Source organism: Acinonyx jubatus, chromosome C1, assembly GCF_027475565.1.
Source record: "Acinonyx jubatus isolate Ajub_Pintada_27869175 chromosome C1, VMU_Ajub_asm_v1.0, whole genome shotgun sequence".
NCBI classification, from domain to species: Eukaryota; Metazoa; Chordata; class Mammalia; order Carnivora; family Felidae; genus Acinonyx; species Acinonyx jubatus.
Window position 1 is genome coordinate 164,726,711 of NC_069381.1, and position 25,173 is coordinate 164,751,883.

The following is a 25,173-nucleotide window of genomic DNA, read 5'->3' on the forward strand; positions in this document are numbered from 1 at the left end:
GAAGAATAGGATCCTTCAATATATTTTAAGCATATCATGAAAATAAAAATTCAACCATATTCTCTTTTTTATTTTATTTATTTTCTTATCCATTTTATTTTATTTATTTTATCTCTATTTCATTCTATTTTTTTATTTGGACAAATGTATCATTTCGAGTAGCTGGACATACTAACATCCTAGGAAATAGGGAATATATAACTTTTTAATGAGAGCAAAGCATTACTAGAGTAAAAAAGAAGGCTTAAATGGCCAAAAAAAAAAAAAAAAACACACACAAAAAAAACCCTCACAGTTGGTCACATTAGCAGAGATAAAATATTTTGTTTAAATTAAATGAAAAAAAATCAGATAAAAAAGTATGTATCCAAATGTTTAAATCAAGACTTCATTAGATAGTAAAAGTATTAAAGATAGATTTAAAAATTAAATGTTTTGGCTTACTTCAGGTTTCCTTACAGTAAAACATCATGAGAAACATGGCATGAATTAATAGCAAAATAAATGTGATTTTGATTCCCAATTTCTTTATTTTGTACCTCCTTGATAAATATATTATTATTTCTGGTACAAGAGAGAAAAATTTTAGAGCTTTTTTTTAAATTTTAAAGTTCACTTATTTTTGAAAGAAAGAAAACACAAGTAGGGAAGGGGAAGAGAAAGAGGGAGACACAGAATTTGAATCAGGTTCCAGGCTCTGAGCTGTCCATGCAGATACAAACATGGGTCTCTAACTCACGAGCTGTAAGATCATGACCTGAGCCAAAGTTTGATGCTTAACCAACTAAGCCACCCACGCGTCCCAAGAAAAAAAAAAATTCAAATATTCATTGAGATTACCAAACTGTGGATGGCCTAGAAACTCAAGGGTTTAGAATGACAAACAGTAGATATATAGATCATTTCACAGATTGGCATGGGTGATTCAGAGGCATACAGTGATTTGGGACTGTATGCTTAGAAATCATCTTTATTCTGTTCCACAAATTTGATAATGTGTCAGGAAAAAATAATTTCAAGGTATGTAGGAAAAATCAGATTATTTTTCACAAAAATAAGATTGTTGAGCCTCTTGCAATAAAGCATCTGTGATGCTATTGTGCTCATGCTTTCCTAGAGCAGTTGCAAAAACAAGGCAGGACTCAAAAAGACATCTGAAATAGTAGACATGGAAAATACCTGCCAACCAGCAGAGAAATTGATAGGTGACTGTGGTCTTGAGGTGGCTTGTGATTATATCTATAGCTATGGAGAGTCACACAAATACATCTGTGTATGTATCCAGTATGTGGCTGTTAAAAAGGAACTTGACCTATTATCATCACATACAATATATAAGTTGCATATATGTCATAGACTGCTTGTGCTACCATAACAAAATACCATAGAGTCGGTGGCTTAAACAACAGAAATATATTTTATCACAATTGTGGAGACTGGAAGTCTGAGATCAGGGCACCAGCATCTTCAGGTCCTGGTGAGAGCTTTCTTCCTGGCTGCAGATGGCTGCTATCTCACTATGTCTTCACATGGTAGAGAGAGGGAAAGCTCTCTGTGGTCTCTTCTTATAAGTGCACTAATCCCGTTATGAGGGCCTCACCCTCATGATCATCTAACCCTAAACACCTCTCAAAAACCCCATCTCTAAATACCATCTGCAGGTGTTAGGGCTTCAAAATATGTATTTGGGGAGGAGGACACAAACACTCAGTCTATGGCAGTATGTGTGTGGACCTGGCTTCTTAATGGACTTACTTTATCATAATAAGTTGATACTATCCATCCCGTTAAATATGCAATTTATTTCAATTCTGAAGCAGCCTCTTCTTATGGAGAATTAAACATCATGTATTACCTGCTTGTTAAACACCAGATATTAAATACCAGGTATTATCTGGATTGAATGAAGATAACAATTGCATCCACAGTAAAGGAAATGAGAAATTCCAATTCTAATAGAAATAATTGAATATATTTTGGTAGCTACCAAAACATTATGTACAGTAACTAAAGGACGACCATGAGGCATTTGACAAATTTAATCAAAGTGAAAAACAAAATAATGAAAATAGCTCTACTGGGATACAAAAAAAATCATTCTTTCTGGCTCTTCTATAATACTGTAAAGTTCAGTAAGTATTTTTACTTTGCCTATATTTCTTGGTTTTTGTTATCTTTCCTTTTCTAGTCTTTTTTATTCTATTTCTTAGAAGTTTCTTGCACACTAGGGAATTTTTGTTTTACTTATTTTGTTTATCCTCTTCATCAAATCCAGTACTCGTTAGTGCATATATTAATTATGTTTTCAGTAAAACCCAGTAATGAATAATTTTCTTTTTAAACTAACTGCTCTTAAGAGTAGGACCCAGGACAAGAAATGTAGTAGATACTTGCAAAGCTTCCATACCATCCACACAGAGGAAGCCAGAACTAGAGCTGCAGAAAAATTTGTAACTAATTATTGTCCTCAAGTTAAAAAAAGGATGACAGTTCCCAGAGAAATACAAATGAAAGTGAACACTTAGGCTTAATACCTCATGCGTAGATACGGCTCAGAAATGTTGGTGTTTCCTTTGCTGGGTAGGGGAGCATGTGCATTGAGAAGCAAAAAACTGGGCCGCTTTCCTCCCTCCTTTTTTCCTTCCCTTCAGAAAAGTTTTACTGAGGTCTCAAGCCAGATACCAGGCATCCAGCGATGAACATACCATAGGCCCTGTCCTCAAGGATCTGACATCCTAGTGAATATAGATAATTGGGTAATTAGACTATAGTGTGACAACTGCTATAATGGAGGTAATCCGGGGGTACCCTGGAAATACAGAGGATAGCACTTAATGCAGACTCGCAGATCACAGAAAACTTCCTGTGAGGGAGGTGATATCTAAGTCGGCCCTGAACGACAAATGGTTGAAGGTGGGGCAGTGGTGGAAGTGAGCATTAATAGGTAGCTAGGCAAAGAAGCCCATTAGGCTTTAGATATAAAGGTTGAGATCTTTAAACATTGCTGTTGTGGTTTGCAGAGCCTTTTACCTGTAAGTGACTCAAAACAGCCCCCCTGTAAAGTAAAACTGCTGAAGTGCAGAGTTAACATCACTGTTCTCCAGACATGCATCCTTGACATGCAGCCCATCAGAAAGTATCAGTGATCTACACTGCCTTTCCTAGCATGTCTCTTCATAGCTCCACTTGGACAGTGTCTTGAATTATTTGCTTATTCTTCACATGTAAACACTGAGAGAGATTTTGTCAGTTGTGGGGTAGATGGTAAGACAGCCACTAAATGAATGCTGTGAAGCATGTCTCTTCATTGTGTACCATTTAATATACAACAGGCAAGTATCCCATTTTGGAATATGACAGAATCCCATTTCATTCTTGCTATAATTCTCATGTAACATTATCATACTCCCCTACAAAAACAGGAGGAAACCATTACTTTATATGCATTTTTAAAAATCTGCTTAAAGAAGACAGCAGAACTTCAAAATTCTAAAACTTTGAGCTATGGTATGAGAGTACAGTGTTTATATTCTTCTGATAATAATTACGAGTTAAAATATATTCCTTATAGTTACTAATACTATCTTTGGTTAAAAAGAAAGTGATTATAATAGCATTCACCTTGCCTTTCAAAGAACAAGTGGACTACTGAATGGAATAGGTTTTTAAAATTTGCTAACAAGAAATTACAACTTTTTAAAATATATTCTGTTTTTTACACATTCAAAAAATTCTTTCCTCTTTATATGTAATGATTCTGCTGAAAATTGGCTACCATGCCTCCAGAAAAGAGCACAAAAGATTTCTGATTGAGCTTTGTTCACACTGAATGATGTGGGAGGTAACCTGGACCGAAAGATCCAAAGACGCGGACAAGCTGGAATATGAGTTTTGAAGTTAGGAGATTCTAATTCAAGTCTCAGTTCTTCCATTACTAACTCTCTCTCCTCTAGACAATAGGAACTGAATCATAATCATGGTCTACTAAAATGTTCTAAGGTCTGAGTTCTTTAAAGGACAGAAAACCTCACAAATATACAATGATCTAGTATAATTACTATTAGTGATACAAAAATGTTCCCTAGGAAAATGTGGACAATGACTTTTATGAAACTGTCCTAGGAAATTTATGAGGTGAGTTAGACACTGGGATGGAATAGTCTATAGGGAAAAGAGTAGAGTAATTGAAGCTGTAACTCAATGAAAAATCATAGGTAGTCCAATGATCCTATAAATTAATTTATTTACCAGATGATAGAGGGTCTCACTTGCAGTGACTTAATTTTTAATATCCTACCAGAAGTACTCTCTGCCCACCAAATGCATTGGATGTAATATAATACAGAGAGTAAAATGATCATTTCATGTAGTTCTTTGCTATATTCTTCATCATAACCAAAAGTATTTCCATTTGAAAATTACTAGCTTATTTTCTTTCAAGAAAAAAAAAGTGAGCTCCTATTAGAATTATGCTTGGGGTGCCTGGGTGGCTCTGTCAGTTAAGCGTCTGACTTCAGTTCAAGTCATGATCTCAAGGCTTGTGGGTTCGGGCCCCGCATCAGGCTCTGTGCTGACAGCTCGGAGTCTGGAGCCTGCTTTGAATTCTGTGTCTTCCTCTCTCTCTGCTCCTCCCCACTCACACTCTGTCTGTCTCTCTCAAAAATAATTTTATAAAATTATTATAAAATCATCAAAAAATTTTATAAAAAAAGAATTATGCTTTGGGTTTTCTCAAAGATTTCGTAATGTTAATTGCTATATGGAACAAACAAAAAGGCAAGTTAGTATGTCTATCAGCCCTACACAACATTAGTAAACCATTATGAAACCGTATTTTTACCTTAAAATTATGAAGACATTCTTTCCATTTTTTATAGCCCTTAAGAATGCAGAAGTATACGTAAGACATTTTGATAGTTGAAAAAAGTAACTTAGAGAATAGTGCCGATCATTCCATCACAGTTGTAGAAAGACAACTGTGATTGGGTTCCTATTAAGTATGTGCATAACACACTTCTAGAAGGGGAAGACAAGGATGCCTATGAGGGTGCTTGCCTCTAGCAAAGGAGTAAACTTATACACAGGGCAGAGAATGCTGACTTACACATTTTGCTTTGAATGTTACTGTTTTATTTGAATCTTTGAAATAAGTATCCATGTATTATTTGTGTTAAAAAAAAATGAGCTGCAGTAGGAACCATTCAGGCCTACCCTACCCACATGATCAGTGCCTGCCTGACAGTGGCTGGACTTCTGCAGTGGCTACAAATGCTGTCTTCTAAATGCACATTAATCAAAATAAAAACACCTAGTAAGTGTTTTAAGAAGTATAGTTTAATTCAGTTATGTTTGGAATGTATCACCCATGTTTCAGTAGACGATACAACAGGCATGCTTGAGTTCAAGTTGTTTGAAATGGCACGATGTGGTGTTTTGGGTGGTTACTCCTGATGGATTAAAGTGGTCAGGGCAGGCCTGATTTCTCTCACTGAACTGCTCCACTGCGCTAGAAATGATGCTCACCTGTTTATGCCTGCTTCTTCTTCTTCTTCTTTTTTAAACTGTTTGACTTGTCTTTGAAAAACCCAAACAGACGTGAACATTCACTTCAACTGTTTATTCGCTAAGTCACAGCCAGTGCTCCTTAAAAAGAAGGCTGATCCCCTACCCCCCAATTACCTTACGACACTAAGCCATGACAGAAGGCCCATCAGCAGATTTATTTACAAGCCTTGAGGAAAAATCCTCTTTCTGTCTCACTTTATACAGAAGATAAATTTGCAAAAGGAAACACTTGGCAATACTTCAAATGCTCACTGTCTGGTGGTGTTGATAATGCAATTCTTTTTCTTGATTATGGCAGCTTCTATAATGCTGTATAATTCATGTAGACCATCAGGTCCCAAATGACTGCATTTATTGACTAAACAAACAATTCATACAATCACCTGAACTGTTTAACCTTTTCTCTTCCTACAAGTTTAGCATTTGGCTGTGGACTGATTTTATGCTGAATTCTATTGTTGAAAGGTGTCATGTTCCACTTGGCATGCCTACAAAATGTCTTTCATTCAGATAAACAGTCAGCTGACCTGAATGAAGAACATTAGTAATTGTAGGTAATTCACTAATCTTTATTGTATGTTTTAAAGGGAATGTCAAAGTATCATGCAGACAATTAATATGTAGCTTTAAAGTACTTTTTAAAAAATAGAGTCACATTCACATAATCCACGGTAGTTTTCCAATAAAAATTCTGTTTGTTAAGATCTAAAATATGTCCCAAATAAAAATGTATCTAGGTAGTTAAAGCATTTCCTTTCTTTCTAGTAGTAGGGAAAAATCAATGTGGCTTGGTATCTCTAAATTGTGTTCTTGAGCATGTGAATAGTATTCCAGAAATAATAAGGTTCTCAAGCCACCGAAGTCTGTCAAAACTGCTCAAAGCCACAGGTGAAAGGTCACTTGTGGGAATATCTGTAAAAGAAATATGCTGGCTATTGTTTGGACTAACCCCTATGGGAGAAGGAGTATCTTGCACAACATAGCTGGTCAGTGTAACCAATATATGGTCTAAAATTACACACTTTGGAAACAGGCTATATCTATTGCCTATTCACAACTGGAATGAAAGAGATTGAGGAGGACACAAATAAAATAAAAATGCATTTACTCACTGTGTTAAAATTTGGAAAGAGCCCCACAGCAGAACTACTGTCCACTGGAAAAGACAGTGGAAATGGTTTGATATCCAGTGAAGGCTGCATCATCAGGGTAGGTGTGCGCACAAGAGCAGGAAGTGTAGCAGTGTGGCATGTACTGCCTGCCAAGAACAAAACAAAAATGAATTCAATCTTCCTCCTATCCATCTACCCCCAACCAACCATGCAAAAAGAGGACTGCTGAGCTGCAACCCCAGAGCAAGAGAGTTATGCTGAAAGTAAGCAAATGGCACAGGAGGAGAGAATACAGTTAAAAGGGGTCTTCTTGTTCATTATGTGAGACAGTGATGCAGAATACTTCCCTACGGCAGGGGCCAAGGGCTGCTCAGAGATACAAACTACACAGATTCTGCTGGCAGGTGGGGCAGAATGAGACCATCCTGTGGGTTCAACCATTGTCGCTGAGTAGTCAAAAATGTAGGAGAGAGGAGGGGATGAGGTTCTTGCAGCAGATGCTCTTTACTAGTCAGTTATTGAACAGCTAGTAGGCATGCTTTATGCACATCAAAGATAATTATAGGGTTTTTACAAGGGGAACAAAAAACCTCGGACTCATAGTGACTGCTCCCAAGAAAATTATGACTCAAACAATTTTATCTCTAAAAAAACCAAAGTGAAGCTTGCCCTTGCTGTGAGGGCAATAAGTAGTCTAGACATTGGATAGTTAGGGAACCCAAAAGGAGTGATCACTGCCTGGGTGGGGCATGGTATTGGGGGACGGGGAGAAGTTGGGACAGGAACTCAAGTATTTGTCTCCAACTTTTATTTCTAACGAGCTTTGTGTTATTGTAGCCACTAACCCCCCCCCCTTTTTTTTAACAATTAAATTAGCTGTCATCTCTTTAGGAATCTGGGCTAAACCATGTGTGGGAGATTTAAAGCACTCTCCAGTAACAAGCATTCTTCTGAAGCCTCCACATACTGTAGGTGAGTAGCTGCTGATGCAGGTGGCTCTCTGAGACACAGGCTCAGGTGTGCCTTTTTTTTCTTTTTAAATATAACTTTATTGAGATGTAATTCACATACTGGGCAATTATCCCACTTAATGTATACAATTCAATGGTTTTTAGCATTTCTGCAGAGCGGTGCACATCACCACAATCAATTTTAGAACATTTTCACAATCCCTAGAAGAAACTCCATACCCATTAGCAGTCATTCCACATTCCTCTCAACACGCCCAGCTCCTGGCAACCACTACTCCATTCTGTTTCTAGGTTTGTCTATTATGGACATTTCATTTAAATGAAGTCATACAATATGAGTTCCTTTGTGACAAGCTCCTTTCACTTGGCATAATGTTTTCAAGGCACATCCATGTTGTAGCATGTATGAGATTTCATTCCTTTTTAAGGCTGTGAAATATTCCATTGAAATAGACTCACTTTATCCTTATTCATTCATCAGTTGATGGGCATTTGGGTTGTTTCCACTTTTTGGATATTCTGAGTAATGCTGCTATGAACATTTGTCTGTAAGTTTTTGTGTGGAGATGCATTTTTAGTTCTCTTTGCTATATACGCAAGAGTAGAATTGGGGATTATTGGGTCATATGGTAATCATATGGTTTAATGTTTTGAGAACGTTCAGATTGTTTTCCAAAATGCCTGAGCCATTTCATAGTACCACAAGCAGTGTATGAGGGTTCCAATTTCTCCCAGCATGTCTATATAGGACCACAAATAATCATATGCCAAAAATCTCCTACTGACTTGAAGGAGAAATAAACAGTATGGGGAAATGCTCCAGCTATTAAAACTTCTACCAACGTCCTCACACAGTGTTCCAGAATAATTAAAATTTCTATTTCAATGATATATTTTTGGATAATGGATTTTCTTAATAAACTCTGCCTTATATTTCAAATCATTCCAGAACATTATTAGTAATAGTGTTTAATGGACTATCATGCCTCATTTACATTGATCCTAAAAGCAGAAAAAAAGAAAAAGGCGTCTGAAGCATTTACCTGTAATGGCAAGTCTTCAGGTCAGCCTCATCCATTAGGGAATGTAGAGTAGGACTCAGCAAAAATAGAATCAACCAAAAGTATAGATCAAACAGTAATGTTGTTTTTCAGATGCCAAAGTAAATACTCTGATCTCAGCCTGGCATTCACATGACCACCCTGTATTTAATTACACTTTTTCTTCTAATTAGGTGACGTTACAGTCACTGCTAACTTCAGAGCTTATAGATCCAAGATGATATATTATGTCAGCATTTCAAATGCTGCAGAAGCACTTATTAAAATATTTATTTTAAAAGCTTTGCTTTAAAACTGTAGCTAAATTGAAAAAAAAAGAGATATTTCTTATTTTAGAACGATGGCCTTTTACAACTCACAATTATTATAATTGTCAAAAGCCTAAAGTCTAGAAAGTATGCAGAACTATTCTACTTCAAGCTGCCTGATGAACGGATGAATTATTTTGCCATCATGGGTCTCCCCCACTCACCAAAAAGCAAAGTGTTTTCCTTAAGCCCATAATGGTAACACTCTGATAACACCAGCAGCACACGGTATCAGAGGGCCTGGCAAAAGTCATTTTGTACTAACAAACTCAACTCAAATGTAACGCAACACAGAACCTGACAAACAGATTGCTCCATCAACAAAGGTCAGAATGCGCAATGATCCCCCTTTACCCAATCAAATATCTATGCTAATAAAGACAAGGCTTGAGAACTACTTCGCAGCCACCATTCATTAGCATAAAAACTTAGCAGCTGTTTACCATTCATTAGCATTTTAATGACAGACAATTTGCCATGTTAAACACAGATTGTTTTAAAGCACTGGTAGATCTCCTGAATAAATACAAACTGCTTTCATCAATTCCCTTCACCTCAACCTTGCTGTTTTCACTTTTAAGACCTGCTTTTTCAGATTGCTTCACCAAGACCCACGGCTTCAGAGGAAGTTTTTGCAAGTGGGAGATGAATGGGGATAAAGTGCACTTTTTTGCACAGGCTGGGTTAGGTTTTAATCCCTCTGTCACCTTATTCCTGATTTTACTACTGTTCTGAGGCTGGGATGCATTTCTCCTCACCCTAGGATGCCCAAAAGTTAGTGGGAGATACAAGCAGAAATGTGGCCAAAATACATTGCATCCTGCAAGAAAATGCTTAATTTCTCTTCAATTTGCTGAGAAAAAAAAAAAAAAAAAGAGGGTTGGAAATACAATGAATGAGCATGGATTTCAGCATAAAAATCCTTTACATTGCTCCGCCCAGGGGACAGGACCAACTTTTGTCTTTTGTATGATTTGGCAATATTATGTAAGATACCTCCTATATGTAGCTTTATTTCAAAGCCTAGGATATAATCTGGTATATATCATAATGAATTAAGTCATAATAGGGCTCTACCTTGTTTGACAATAAAGATTTTATATCACTTGCTGTATATATATTGATCAGACTCCCTGACCTAAAATGAAATACACACACACACACCAGCATGTATACCCCAAAGATGTAACAGTCACCACTCTCACCATGGAAATTCCACATGTTCATATACTCCCCCTATGAATGCAATTAAGCCTCTCCCCCCAATTTCATTTTCACTGTAAATTCCAAGTTGTTTTCATCTATAACTATGAAACCAATAATATGAGAAAGACAACTCACCACTATGATCATAAAACTATTATTACAGCCAACTGCCTCTGTAACATAATAGGTGCTTTATTATGTCAACGGATTATATCGTAATTCATCACAATAACACCTCATTTGAGAGTTAGGCAACACTTGACATTATTGCTGTGATCTTTCACGTTTAGAAATATTACCTTGAAGGTTTAGGTGATAGCTGTGAGGCTTTCTAGTGGTTCTTCCCTATGTACCATAACACGAGCAAACGAAACACCTCAGCGTTAGAAGGAGAAAACTCCAAAGTCACAGAAAAACTGTGTGAAGAAGCATTTACAGAATGACATCAAATCTATATTCTATATCCTGCAGAAGTAGTTTCTTCTTATGCCATTATTATGTATGTCTGCTTTATTGAGTACTAAAATAAAAAGCTTAGCATATTATAAAAGTCTATTAGGTAGAGGCAATGCCAATTATAGAACTCCCAAAGATATCTTTTTTCCCCCCGAAGACGTCTTTAAAGAAATTAAAATGAGTGGCGTTTCAAGTTCTACCAAACTCAGTTTTCTCTTTTTATTGCTTTCTCAGCTTCAGTGAGTAACCTTCCCTCTTACCAGAACAATCACCAACCAGCATCTCCTGTGGTCTCTCTCTCACCATTTCCTTTCTTTCATCAGTCTGTCATGTGAGGAAAACCAAGGTATCAGGAGATCTACTGTAGTCATAAGGAGGTGGCTATGTGAATAGGCTATGTGACTGAAAAGGGTTTGTTTCTGAAAACGCCACATAAAAACTGAGAGATAACATTTTTATAGTGCATACTGTGTGCCAGGCACCATTCTAAGCACATTACATATGTATGTACATATGTAGACACAAATAAGAATATATATACACATCTGTATGTGTATATCCATATATACTCATTTAGGTATATTAAATTATATGTTTATATCATTTACATCTTTATACATTATTATATATTATATACTGATTTCTGTATATATTAAGAGTATATGTTGATCTCACGGTTCGTGGGATCGAGCCCTGCGTTGGTCTCTGACCTGACATTGCAGAGTCTGTTTGGGAATCTCTCTTGCCCTCTCTCTCTCTGCTCCTCCCATGCTCTTGCACGGGTGTGCTCTCTCGAAATAAATGACTTAAAAAAAAGAGTATATGTGTAAATTATACATATGTGTTCACAATAACCTAATAAACAAGGTATTATTACTAGCCCCATTTTACAGATGAGAAACTGAGTCACAAAGAAGATAAGCTCAACCACAAGTATTTTGTACATGGAGAAGGCAATATGAAAATCCAGGAAATTTGACTACTGAATTTTGTTCTTTACTACTGCGCTATGGTCACCAAATTACACACTTGAAAACACTTCAGTTATATCGGCACATGCTCCGGCTGCAGACAGCATTTTACCATTGAATTAAGATATTTAAAATGTTCAATCTTCTTTGAAGCTGGGAGTTAGTTGAAACTTTTATTTGATCCTAATGTAGTGATTGATACTGGTAACTAAAATATGTAAGATTTCTTTAATACTCTATAGGAAATGCTTCTAGAATATATTTATCTAAAAATAACCTTCCCTAAGTAATAGTATTATTTAATTTCATAAATACTATGGATGAACAACTGTAAAGCCATAGTGCTAACAGCTGCAGGGACTATATAAACTGAATCAGACAGAATTTATTTTACTTTTTGGAGAAGATAAACCACTACTACCATTTAATGAGATTTTACTTTATATATGGCTAAGTGATTTGTGTTCCTTATTTTATTAAATTATAATACAATCCTATGAGGCTTGTATTATTATCCCATTTTACAGATGAGAAGGGTGAGGCTTAAAGAGACTGAGATCACCTAGTATGCGGTAGGTAGTAAGGCCTCAGTTTCAGTTCTTGTTTGACTGACTTTAAAGCCCATGTCATCATTCCATAAAGTGGGTTATATGTAAAGTTGTTAAGTGAAAAAGATTCTGTCCTCAAATACATTTAAAAAATGCTGGCTTCAACAAAGTTTAAAGTGATTCTTTTTTGCAAGACATCTTGCAGCTTACAATATAGTAACAGGCACTGTGAATGTCGAGGCAGATATAATTTCTACTCTCCATTTCTTGAGCATGAACCAATTCTTCCCCCCCACCCCCACCCCCACAGAGATTCTGGAACCATTAATGCTTGGCATGTCCTTCAGGCAATGCTGTTCTACGCAAGTGAAATGTACCAGTTCAGGAGTTCAGGTCTACTACTTTCTTGTGCAAATGTGGACAACCTCTATTTTCTTTTGTATAAATTGGGGAAAATAAGAATACCTACGGCATAAGACTGGTAGTACTTTTCTAAGAAAAATGCTTAATCCTGTGCCTGACACATACCAAGCTTTGGTTACTGGAGTTATGAACTCTTCCTACTCGTCTCACATTACACCATATCCCGGGAGAATAAATACTTAAGTTCAATAGTTATAAAAGGCAGGATATGTCAGGGATCACAAATTATCAACAAAATGCTAAAGGGGTTCAAGAAAGAAAGAAATTACATCTGTTTAGGAGTTGGGTTCATAAATGTTTTCATAGATGAGCTATCTCTTAAGGTAAGTCTCGAGGATGATGCGTATTTTGAGAGGTGAATATGGTAGAATAGTAGAGTGAACCGCATAAGCAAAAAACATGGAGAAGACCAAATGTATTACAATTCAAAACTTTCTTAAGCATTCAAGATATTCTTAGCATTTCTGGCTTAAAAGATCAAACAGGAAAGAGAAAAGCAGAACATCTTTATGACCTTGGAGTAAGCAAAGATTTCTTAAATAGGAAACAAAAGGTGTTAATCATAAAAAAATTGACAATATGCTCTATGAAGAATAAATCTGTGGGAATATGACATATCAAGGAAATGAAAAGGTAATCCACAGAGTGGGAGTAATAATAAAATAGAGATTTTGACAAAGGACTTTAATCTAGAATAAAGAACTCCTATAGATCAATAAGAAAATGAAAACATGACAGAAAACATGGGTAGAAGAATAGACACTTCACAAAAATATATACTAAAATGGCCAGTAAATATGAAAAAGTGCTTAACTTCATTAGTCATTAGGGATATGCAAATTAAAACTTCAATGAGATATCACTACATACCCACAAGAATGGCTACAATGAAGAAATATTGAGATTATCAAGTGCTGACAAGGATATGGAGCAACTAGAACTTTTTTTTTCAGTTTTCATTTAAATTCCAGTTAGCATACAGAGTAATAGAGTTTCAGGTGTACCATATAGTGATTCACCACTTCCATACATTACCCAGTGCTCATCACAACAAGTGCCCTTCTTATTCCCTATCACCTATTTAGCCCATCCCCCCAACCTCCTCCCCTCTGGTGTCAATGGTTACGACCACTTTGGATAACCAGCAATATCTACTAAAACTGAATATATACATACCCTATGACTCAGCAAGTCCAGCCTTAGGTATTTACCTAACAGAAATAATATGCACTAGAATGCTCATAGCAATACTATTTACAATGCCCCAAACTGGAAATTAGCTAATTAACCCATCAACAGTAGAAACAAGTAATTTTGGTTCTTCATGCAATAAAACATTCACATAATGGAATATAGCACTGAAGACAAATGACTTATAATTACATGCAACAACAAACAGACCTTGCAAACATAATGTTAAAAAAAAAACCCAAAAATCAGGAAGCATATCAATATGCTGTATAATACCAATTTACACAGAGTACAAAATCAGACAAAACTAATCTATACTGTTAGGATAGGGCTATCCTTGTAGGAAGGGTGGGTGGAGCATGAGACGGGCTTCTAAGGTGCTGGAAATGTCTTCTACCTGGTCTTGGTGCCAGTTACACAGGTATGTTATGTTTATGTACATTCATTCAACCGTACACTTATGTGCACATTTCTGTATGTTATACTTCTCCAGAAACTTTTTAGAAGTAATGTGTCCAATGATAATAATTTTAGTAAACTATTTTGGCAAATACAGGCAAAATTCTCCAATAAGAACATCTTCAAACACTGTCAGGTTTGTATACTTTTAGGATGAATATGATGCTTTTTTTCCCCCTGCCAGCTTGATTTTGCTCAAAATGATTTGTGAGAAAATAAAATTTCCCTTTAATGCTGATGCTTCCTTGCTGAATTTCTTAAGTGGATGGAAGAGACTGACACAGAATCTACTGATGCCAAAGAGAAAAATGTGTATCTAGAACTCTGAGTCCATAAAATCTTAACAATTGGCAGTTCTGCTCCTGGATCTCCCTTGGGGCACCTCAGGGTTCCCTCCAGAGAGTCCAACAGCGGCATCCTGGCAGAATGTTGCATTTAAAAATAAATCCCTCTGAGTATCACACTGAAGTTTATGGGCAATAATGAAGTGCTGCCTCAAAAAACAGCAGTGAAGCCACATCATGATGGATTTTAAGCCACAATGTCCTTTGGGTTTAGTAGTAATATGCCAGGTTTTACACAAAACGATGAATCTTTTACTAAGATGCAATGGATGGCCTTTTGAATGTGGGGCGATAGAGTACTTACAGCCACGTCGGGATTCATTTATATCTGAATATTTTGCCCATGCACTGACTTTCTTATATTTAAACGTTGAAAGAAAGGGTCAGATTTTTTTACTCTGTAGTACCAAAATATCATATGATTACACATGTGGATACCTCAATAGCTGTCATCCGTTTTTGAGGTAGAATTGAAAAATCTGAGAATTTCAGAATTTAAGTAAAGAAGATAATTCGTTTTCAGAAAAAGTCTTGAGGATCAATTGTCTTCTTTGAAGCTGAATGGACAATATTTTTGCTTTGTTATAGTTTTTCCACCTGTAATCTGACATTATTAAGCATGACCATGCAAGAAAGGAAACTCAAAGAAAGGAAAACAGGGTTCTGACAAGTGCTTTATCATTTTTTTGAAATAGTTTTTAATATACCTGACTTATCAAAAGGGAATGTCATGAGCTTAGTTCCTAAATTACCAAGTCTTTAGAGAAGCCAAAATTATCTCCAGACAGGGCTTTACTAAAATTGTCTGAGGTCGAGCATGGATTGGGAGGTCACTGTAGCCTGACGAAACTTTCTGGCAAAAAGAGACAGGGAGATGGTCCTGTGCTACATTTGCCCAATGATTCCTGTCTATGGCATCAAGATGCTTTCGTGAAGTCTGAAGCCTTTTTCTGTTACAGAGGAACTTTTGCTCTCTCTTTACAGCATGTGACGGACCTAATGGCCTCATGGAACTAAGACTTTTTATTTTATTTTATTTTATTTTATTTTATTTTATTTTATTTTGTTTTATTTTATTTTTATTTTTTTAAACTATGACTTATTTTAGAAACCTTCAAAAAATACAGACTCTCTTATTCCCAATAACCATTTTTCTCAAACCGTTGAATACTTCTAGAGGAATTATATCTCATAACATTTTAGAGCTAAACATAATATAAGAATCTACCCTTGGGGTACCTGAGTGGTTCAGTTGGTTAAGTGTCCGACTCTTGATTTCGGCTCAGGCCATGATCTCACGGTTTTTGGGCTTGAGCCCCATGTCGGGCTCTACACTGGCAGTGCAGGGCCTGCTTGGGATTCTCTCTCTCTCTTTCTCTCTCTCTCCCCGCCCTTACCCACTTACGCTCTCACAAAATAAATAAACATTAAAAAAAAAAAAGAATCTACCCTTAATTTTACATGAGATAAATGATTGAGAGAATTTAATACAGCATGATACCTGACTGACGGTAGACTCACATTTAGAGTTCCCACTGCCCAGAGACATTGTTTCGAATATTTAAGTCAATACAATCAAAGACATACAAGAATCATATGTTGAAGTCTTTATCTTCTTTAAAAATTTAAATAGATGGTCTGTTTTCTTTTTATATTTTGACTAAAATTTAGGAGTATTCATTTTTCAATGAGATTTTAATTTTAATGTTTTATTAATATGAATAATGAAAGAAACTAAATCAAAGAAAAAAGTCAGTGCGGCCATGAGGCAACATTTAAGAACAGCAGAAGATTGATTGCAACACCTCATTTTAAACAATTTTTTAAATATTCCCAATGATATAAAAAAGAGAACAACAAACCCCATCAAAACTATGCTTTCAGCTGTACTGTTTGGATCAATATAACTAATTCAAATAGCTTCATACCAGGAGGCACACATGCATTTTTTGGTGATTTTTATACTGAAGGACTATCAGTACTGCAACAAAAATGCTATCTGAAAAGACACATTTTTCCAAGCAATGGCAACTGACCTTCCATCAGAGCAGATCAAAACAGCAGGGTCATTGAGGCCTCTCTGGGTCTGTCTTTATGCCTCTCCTCTGCAGCTCACTAAAGGGCCAGGCTGAAGGCACTGCATACAGCAACTCAGGAGGTCAATCCATCCAGCTGCTGCTATACATTCTAGCTCCAGGATACAAAATGTTTTGCCCCCTAGTTTCAGCAAATTTCAGTTCTTGCATTCAGTGACTTGGCTATTTGCATTTAAGAACCAAACAGGGTGAAAAGGAATAGTGATTTACTTAATGGTCCTTTAAAAAGACACTTTTTCTCCAGAAGCTTGCTCAATTTAAAGAAACAGAGTTAGTATTTGCTCTGCCAGTGCTCTCTACTCCCACTTTGGTAGAGAAAAGAGGTTTCCTTAACTTAAATATTAACTAAACATTTCAAAGCTATTCAAAAGCTGTTGCCTATGTTAAAAAAAAAAAAGAAAAAAGAAAAAAGTAATAGGCTCCTAGGAAGCACAGTTTGGGAATAAACAGGATAGTAACAACTGTGCTATAACCCTTTTTCCTTTCTGCATACATATTCTATGGCCACCATAATTATAATGCACTGTAGAGAATTCAGGACAAATTCTAGTGGATTATGATCATGGTGACCATCATAGATAAGGCCATTCTTGGTCCCCCATCAGCCAAGAAGCCATTTTCATCCAGGAACCATAGACATGGCTCCCATGTGGCTGCCAGGACTCGTGAAAGCTGCCATTTCATCCCTGTGGAAACCTGGTATGGGGTGACTAATCTGGCCACGCCAGGAATAGAGCAAGCAGAGACTGTAAGTAATAGGGAGATAGTGAGGTTCACTTAGGGAAAAACATGAGGGGGACTTGAGGAGGGAGGGAAGAGTGGTTAAGTTTGGCTTAATGTTACAGAGACTAGAATTAGCACCAATTCCTTATTTGGAATTTCTTAGCATCTCACTCCTAAAATGATTTTCCTCCCTTTTATCTTTGACTGTATTGTAGAAATCTGTAGAGAATGAAGTAGAACAGAGCAAAAACTATATAAGGAGGTACAACTTAGTTAAGCAGGCCATCCAATCCCTTCCAAGAAAGGAGCTGAGCAGCTGGGAGGCAATGTGGTATCACCCTTATCCTGAGAAACATGGAGTCCTGTGACCTAAGGGGAGGCTTGCACTCCAAAGGGTCTTTAGTGGATATTGAACGGAATGGCCAACCCCTGATACGGCTTCTTGGAACTCTGCCATTGTTCTGACATCCTAGAAATTGATGCTACTTGCTTCAGTCATTCAGGCAGCTTCTGGGGCAGTAGTGATATGCAAAACCGCATCAGATAAGGCCCTCCAATGAATGCCCAAGGATTTTCTGCATTGGAAGTGATTCATCATAAATGATTGCCCCCTGTCCCTGTGTATCATGTTTATTCTTGTGCCATTATACTGACTTTGTGCCAGTTTTTCTTCTATGGAATTTCTATTTGGCTTCTCAAATGATTCTCACTTCCCCAAAGAACACCAAAAGTCAAAGACATAATGATTTTTTAATAAAGTGCCACATGGAAAGTAGAGAATTTAATCATAGCACTCATCATTTTCCTTGTCAGTGATTTGCTTTATAAAGCAAGAAAGGAATGGAAATGTTTTTTTTTTTTAGACGAACATTTGTTTTGACTCTTGGTCTCTTCTGAACTTCAAACAGCCTTTTAAGCTCCCTTTGCTTTAAAGGACGCAAATGGAAAAGTAATAGACCTAGGTAGGGCTCAATGTATTTAATTTGACAAAGCATGTTTCCAGTTAAAGAAAATGTAGAAAAGAACCCAAAGTTCCAAAATTGCACAATTTCTATTTCCAAACTTTGATTGACTTGTGTCTGTCTTTTTTTTTTTCTCTAACACCCTCTTTCTCTCTCCTTCTTATCCTTCCCTGTCTCTCTAGTCTCCCTCCCTCTCACCTGTTTGTCTTTTCTGCCTCTCTCATCTCTCATCCCTCTCATGTCTCTGTTTCTATGTCTTTCTATCTCTGCATGTGTATGTACCTGTCTGTCTCTTGTCTCTTTGTCTCTGTCTCTCTCTCTTTCACCATAATACTGCCTGGGAACCAGAAAGCACTCAAACTTTGTCATTTGCCTTCTTTTGCAGCATTCATTTTGTTTTCAATATTTGCTTCTACAAATCAAAAGACAAATAGCAAGATTTTACTGGTATCAGGACAAGTTTGTCCCTGTGACAAGATAAACCAATTAGATGAAGGTCATATCTCTGGTTATGTCTCAAATAGTCATGCCAGTTCCAACAACTGAGGATTGTTTTCATATATACTCACATAATATCTGCCATACCCATGACAAAGTAGAGCAAGTTAAGAAGTTAGATTTTAGTGGTATATTTGTATAGAAATTTGTCATCAGTGTCCTGGGTTATACAAATACTATAACTTTTCATTACAGAGCACAAGGTGCTTTAAAATATACTAAGTAGATATCTAATCTGTTACATGGCTTATGATCATCCCACATTTTTCTGATGAAGAAAATGGTGCTAAAGATAAATGATTCCATGACAAAGCAAATATACAGATTGAAGCCAATCATGGACCCAGGGCGAGAAAAACAATTTTCTTCCAAAATCAGATACTAGCCTAATTGTGATAACTCCACTGAGCAAGTGTCTGCTAAGAAGTCTAACATCACAGAGTCTCTAGGACCTTGGAAAAATGAAGGCTCATGGGCTTCAATCTACTCATTTTTTCAAGAGTCTACTGAACCCTCAGTGTTTACACCTCTAATTCACCAATGAGACAGAATGAAAGAAGTTGATGCTCTTTCAATATTTTCCAACCACCTGAAATCCTACTGGGGACTACGAGATAAAACATCTATCTACCTGCTGCCAAGACTTCATAAGCTCTTTACTAACAGTAATATTTATTCATGTTCAAAAAAATGGCAAAATTGAAAAAAAAAGGATTTTGGGGGGGGAACTAAAGCAATAACATTAAAACAGAAATGAGAATTTTACAAGCATCTACTATGGACATACAAACCACATCCATCCTCATAACAGACAATACTCCCTCTTGAGGAGCTAAACTTACCTAGTTTCCAGAGAGATTTCTATGCCCACGGGTGTAAGTAAACATTGAAGTCACTGAATTTTGATTTGAACTAGATGAAACATTAAAAGCTTGAAACACGCTTATCATAAAGATGGGGATAAGGGTGCAAATCACCCACGTCACCTAATTTAGTGACAGGCTACTAGCCACTGTTCTGTCAGTTTGAATGTGCATTCTTGAATCGGGACAATCATCAGCTTAAACAGATTTCCTGAAGGAAAAAGTGAGAGAGGGCTCTAAATACTTGGATTAAACATGAATTTCATTTTTACCTACCAGCTATTCTGAGACAAACTTCAAAAGAAAAAGGATAGAGGAGATGTGGGAAATCAGTCACATCTTTATTATATATAGCAAAGTGAACCAATATTACAATTTAAATAAAAACAAACCAGGAAAACCAAGATGATCTTGAACAGGGGAGTTGTAAAATTAGCAAATTCTATTTGCTCTAATTCTGATCCTTTTCTCTTTTTCTGAAATTGATTTTAGCTGTTTTACATTTTTGTCACATACTTCATGAAAAAGTTCCCTGAGGTGTAAATGCTGATCAGCCAGCAATGCTTACCTTCGTTTTTAAGATTACAGTCCACGTTCACTCCTGCATTCAAGCACTGTACGAAGTATTACATTGAGAGATAAATAATTCCATCATTTCAACCTGGTGCTTCTGTGAAATGTGGTGCTAGGAAACAGCCGACAGGCAGTGCGTCTGAACAAATCATACGTCCTGTAATTGCCGCTTAGCTCTAATTACTATTGAGGATAGTGTTTGCAACTTGATTCCAGGGAGAGGGCAGACTACCTTCTGACGACACTGAACCAAATATATCCTAAAAGACTGACAATTACTTTCTTTCATGTAATTTTTCTGAGTAGCTCCCAGGTACCCGGCTACTCAGAAACTACCACTCAGCCATAGTAAAAATGAAATCAGATCATCTGACACTCACCTCTCTTTCCCAACAAAGCACTGTAACTCTCTCAAAATATTTATTTATAATACCAATTTGGAATTTATGGTGTCACTTAGACTTAAAGGGATTGTTGTTGTTGTTTTTTCTTTTCTGGGTGGGCAACTAAATCTTTCTTTTAAAATTGCTTTTTATTTGAAAAAGGAATACGTTCTCAAAATATGAACTTCATTTTTATTCTGTTAGTCCAGAATAATTTATCTGCATACCATTAGGCCTCAATAATTTCTTTCCTTGCCTGTACATTTTTAGGTTTTAAATAAAGATTCACAGCATATAATTAAAAAAGACTAAAGCAGGTAACAATTTGATGTTGATAACATTAATAGGGATGTTTATGCTTTTCAATGTCAAAAACCTAATTTCAATCATGTGGGAGAATTTTCATGGTGAAATTAGCAGTTGTATAGGCTTGGAACTAAAAGGATACATTATGTACTCATATGTCTAATTTCACTCTTCATCTAGTGGCATCTGACCCATGTGATCATAATAAGCTTCTGTTACGTCCATGTTATGCAGTATGGCTATGACTTACTGGTTATTTTGCTTATGCTAGGCTGATTGTCATTGATATTGATGAATTCGCTTAGTGGACATTTGACTGAATGAAAGAAACTTGAAATGATTGATCTTTTAAATGTCAGGAAGGATTTTGCACCTTTGGTTGTGCAACTTAGCACATTTGACAACCACAGCCAACACTTTAGTGACGTACAGAGCAAACTGCACCCATTCAAATCCAGAGATCTGATATATCTGCTTATGTCAGATTTGCATGGTAACCATCAGGGACAGGTAAACCTAAGGAAATAATTAGATGCAGCAATCAAAATGATAATTATAAAACCAGCTCTTAGAATTAGTGCATATCTCCAAGCCCCATGATCTCAGTTGTTATGAATAAAACAAAATAGCATTCTAAATGGAACATAGTATGCCAGCTCTATACTTATTTCTCCCCAAATAGCAATTGTGCACTTCTTGCTCACATAATATTTAGTTGTTCATGATTAAAATAAACTTATAGTCACTGCTGTGGTTTTCACTTTAATTTTTAATTTTAATTTTTATTTATTTAAAAAAATTTTTTTAAAATGTTTATTTATTTTTGAAAGAGAGTGAGAGAGTGGGGGAGGGGTAGTGAGAGAGGGAGACACAGAATCGGAAGCAGGCTCCAGGCTCTGAGCTGTCGGTACAGAGGCGATGCGTGGCTCGAACTCATGAACTGCGAGGTCATGACCTGAGCCCAAGTCGGACGCTCAACCGACTGAGCCACCCAAGCACCCTTAATTTTTTATTTTTAAAAATCTACACCTAAATTAAAAAACCTAGACCCCTCCTAAGAAAACTGTGTTCAGTAGGGATTATGTTGTTACTTCCTTAGAAGTATTTTTCTTTCATGGAGCCAGGCAAATAATTCCATTCTTTTTTGCCTGCCCTTAAATCATGCCTGATTCCTGGAGTATTTTCCAGAACATTTCTAGGTCTGACATACTAGTCCATACTCAAACTCCCAAACCTTTATGTGTACCTCCCATAGGTCCTTCGTTTACTTTAGTAGTATACAAAGTGCGGTCCCCAAACCAGAAGCGTCAGCATCACCTGAGAAGCAAAGCAAAGCAAATTTCCAGGCTCCATCCCAGAATTATAAACTCTGAGAGTGGGACTCAGAAATCTGTGTTGTTGTTGTTGTTGTTGTTGTTGTTGTTGTTTTTAAGCTTATTTATTTATTTTGAGAGAAGGGGAAAAGGTGGGGGCAGAGAAATAAGGAGAGAAAGAATCCTAAGCAGGCTCCTCGCTCACAGCATGGAGTCGAATGCAGGACTTGATCTCACGAACCGCAAGATTATGACCTGAGCCAAAATCAAGAGTAGGATGCTTCACTGACTGAGCCACCCAGATGCCCCTCAGAAATCTGTGTTTTAACCAGCCCTTCAGGTGATGTGAAACACACTGATCATTGTGAGCCACTGGTCCATGGTGCATGCATATATGTACTAAAAGCGGTAGGAGAACATGATAGAGCACTTAAGCTTCTATGGGAAAGCTAAAGGCCTTAGCAGAGAGGTGGCATTTAAGTGGTGATCTAAAGGGGGTGACAAGAGTCTGAATGACTCTCAAGGAGTCACCAGGCATCTCTTACCTGGCTAACCCATCACGTATGCCCTTGAGTTAGTGCAGCCCCACTGATTACAAAATTTAACTCCCTAAGTTACCACCGTTCTTCAGTCAAGTCATTTCATTCTTAAAGAAAACAAAGAAAACTTCCCTTATTTCTGTTAGCCTTTTAGTCTACCAGCCATTCTCTCATTTCCCTTAACTTCAGTTCCTTTTAGCATAGCCTACTTCCTTCTTCACTTTTTTTTTTACTATCCTTTTCACTTCATAAATCTGGTTTCTGATTTCCCCATCTTAATAAAACTATGGTTTTGAAGTCCTTTATCAGTCTTCCTTGACCTCTGTGTACCATTGCTAGAATACGCTCCTATATCTAAACACCTCTTTTCCAAGATCAGCTCTTGTATTTCTGAACACCTGCTGGACTCCTCGCACCTGTATTATCCCCTTGGCATCTCAAGTTCAACTTGTACAAAATTAAACTAGTCACACCAGCTCCCCTCCATCACCAGAAGGGACATTCTTCCTCTGGTGGTCTTTATTTCACTGCCCTGGACCATGAGTTTTCTGGTTATATAGACTCTAAAACTTGAAGAATGGTATTTAACTTTACCCTCTTCCTTGCCCCTAAATCAAGTTAGTTATCTTTAGGACATCTTCCACCTCCTTCCCCTTTTCATACCTATTACCATTACCGTCATTTAGATCCTCATTGGCTGCTTACTACTAGGAATTCTTTAATCACGGTATTCCCCCTGTGGTTAAGTGAATTCTTGGGAAGCGCAGCTCAAATCAATCATTTGCCTATTCAAATGTCTTCCATTGTTCCCCTTAGTGAGTTACAGGCTCTGAAATCCAATACTGTACACCTGTTCAAATCTCTACTCTGCTACTTACCAGCTGGGCAACATTAAATGAATTAATTGACTTGTTAAGCCTGTTTTCTCAGCTGACAAGTAGGAATAAAAACACCAATCATATCTCATGAGGAGACCTGAAGGAACTAGTGCATGTAAATTCTTAGTAGCGCATACAGCACATTGAAGGATTTAGCAAATGATAGGCATTACCATCACCATCACCAAAACCATCACCAGAGTATACAATTACAACATCTCAGTTCAGCATCCCTCATTGTTCTTAATTGAAAACTTTCTAAGATATGCTAAACTGAACTATTTCTCAAGGGCAAGGACAAAATGTTTTTCTTTCTGTCTCTGGCTTTTTGGTGCCCTACACCTAGTAAGTAGTTGCTCTAGAAATGTCTACTGCATGAAGCACTGGTTGGCTCTTATATATACATACTTTCTTAGTTCTATCACTTTGCTTAGGCTTCCCAGGATGCCCTTGCCTTTCTGTCCCTTCTCATTCTACCCTCAAGTAGCATTTTATTTTATTTTATTTTATTTTATTTTATTTTATTTTATTTTATTTTATTTTATTTTATTTTTTATTAAAAAAATTTTAACGTTTATTCATTTTGAGAGACAGAGAGAACAGAGTGCAAGTGGGGATGGGGCAGAGAGACAGGGAGACACAGAATCTGAAGCAGGCTCCAGGCTCTGATCTGTCAGCACACAGCCTGATCCGGGGCTCGAACTCAGGAGCCGTGAGATCACGACCTAGGCCTAAGTTGCAGGCTTAATCAACTGAACAACCCAGGCACCCCTCAAGTGGCATTTTAAATGCCATCTCTTCTAGGAAGTCTTCCTACTTCCATCAGAATAAAGTATCTCGTTCTCCTTTGAACCTGTGATACATTTCACTAATATGTCTTTTACAGTATTTAAGTCATTCTATTGTGTATCCTTTCCCCCAAGAAGCTATAAGCTCTTCCAGGTTAGGGACAAACATGATGTGCTGCTTTTGCCTAGGGACTTGCCAAGAGAAAGCACTCAACAAATGTACCGAATGAATGAATGAAGTAAGAGGAATGGCATGTATACTCTTACATGAACTGTGCTGCTGCATACTACCTGATTAAAGGTTTTATTTCCCCTTGGTAATTATGATGGTCTTCAAAGAGGAAACATGGTGAGATATACAGAAACAAGTTTTAGAGGGCCCCTTATAAATGGGGTGTTTTCTTAACCTTGGGTTTAAAGTTATTCTAGAACCTAGAAGCATTTTTCACATAAATAAAGTCCTAAACGTTCACTGGATTCCTGGAATAGTGCTCCAAAGTTAATTAACCCACCAGACAGGTGTAGTAGCTAGAACATTACATTAGCAAGAGTACCTCAATGCCAACATTACTACAAGGGGTCAGGAAAAGGAGTCAATATTCTGAGTGCTTATGAAGTGCTCAAACTCCTTTATAA

The 25,173-nt window shown here is 36.9% G+C and overlaps 1 protein-coding gene across 10 annotated transcripts in view; it reads right to left on the reverse strand.

Annotated features, from left to right (window-relative positions):
• ZNF385B (zinc finger protein 385B) overlaps positions 1 to 25,173 on the reverse strand; it is a 313,431-nt gene that overhangs the window by 79,517 nt on the left and 208,741 nt on the right. For 6 of the 10 annotated variants that reach the window (XM_027055374.2, XM_027055373.2, XM_027055380.2 and 3 more), the window contains one exon: positions 6,678 to 6,823. In XM_027055374.2, coding sequence (XP_026911175.1) covers positions 6,678 to 6,823 — 146 coding nt within the window. Of the gene's footprint in view, positions 1 to 6,677; positions 6,824 to 10,522; positions 12,425 to 16,651; positions 17,079 to 20,325; positions 21,799 to 25,173 lie in introns of those variants that run through there. The other 4 variants (XM_027055376.2, XM_053215392.1, XM_027055378.2 and 1 more) reach the window with 4 other exon arrangements.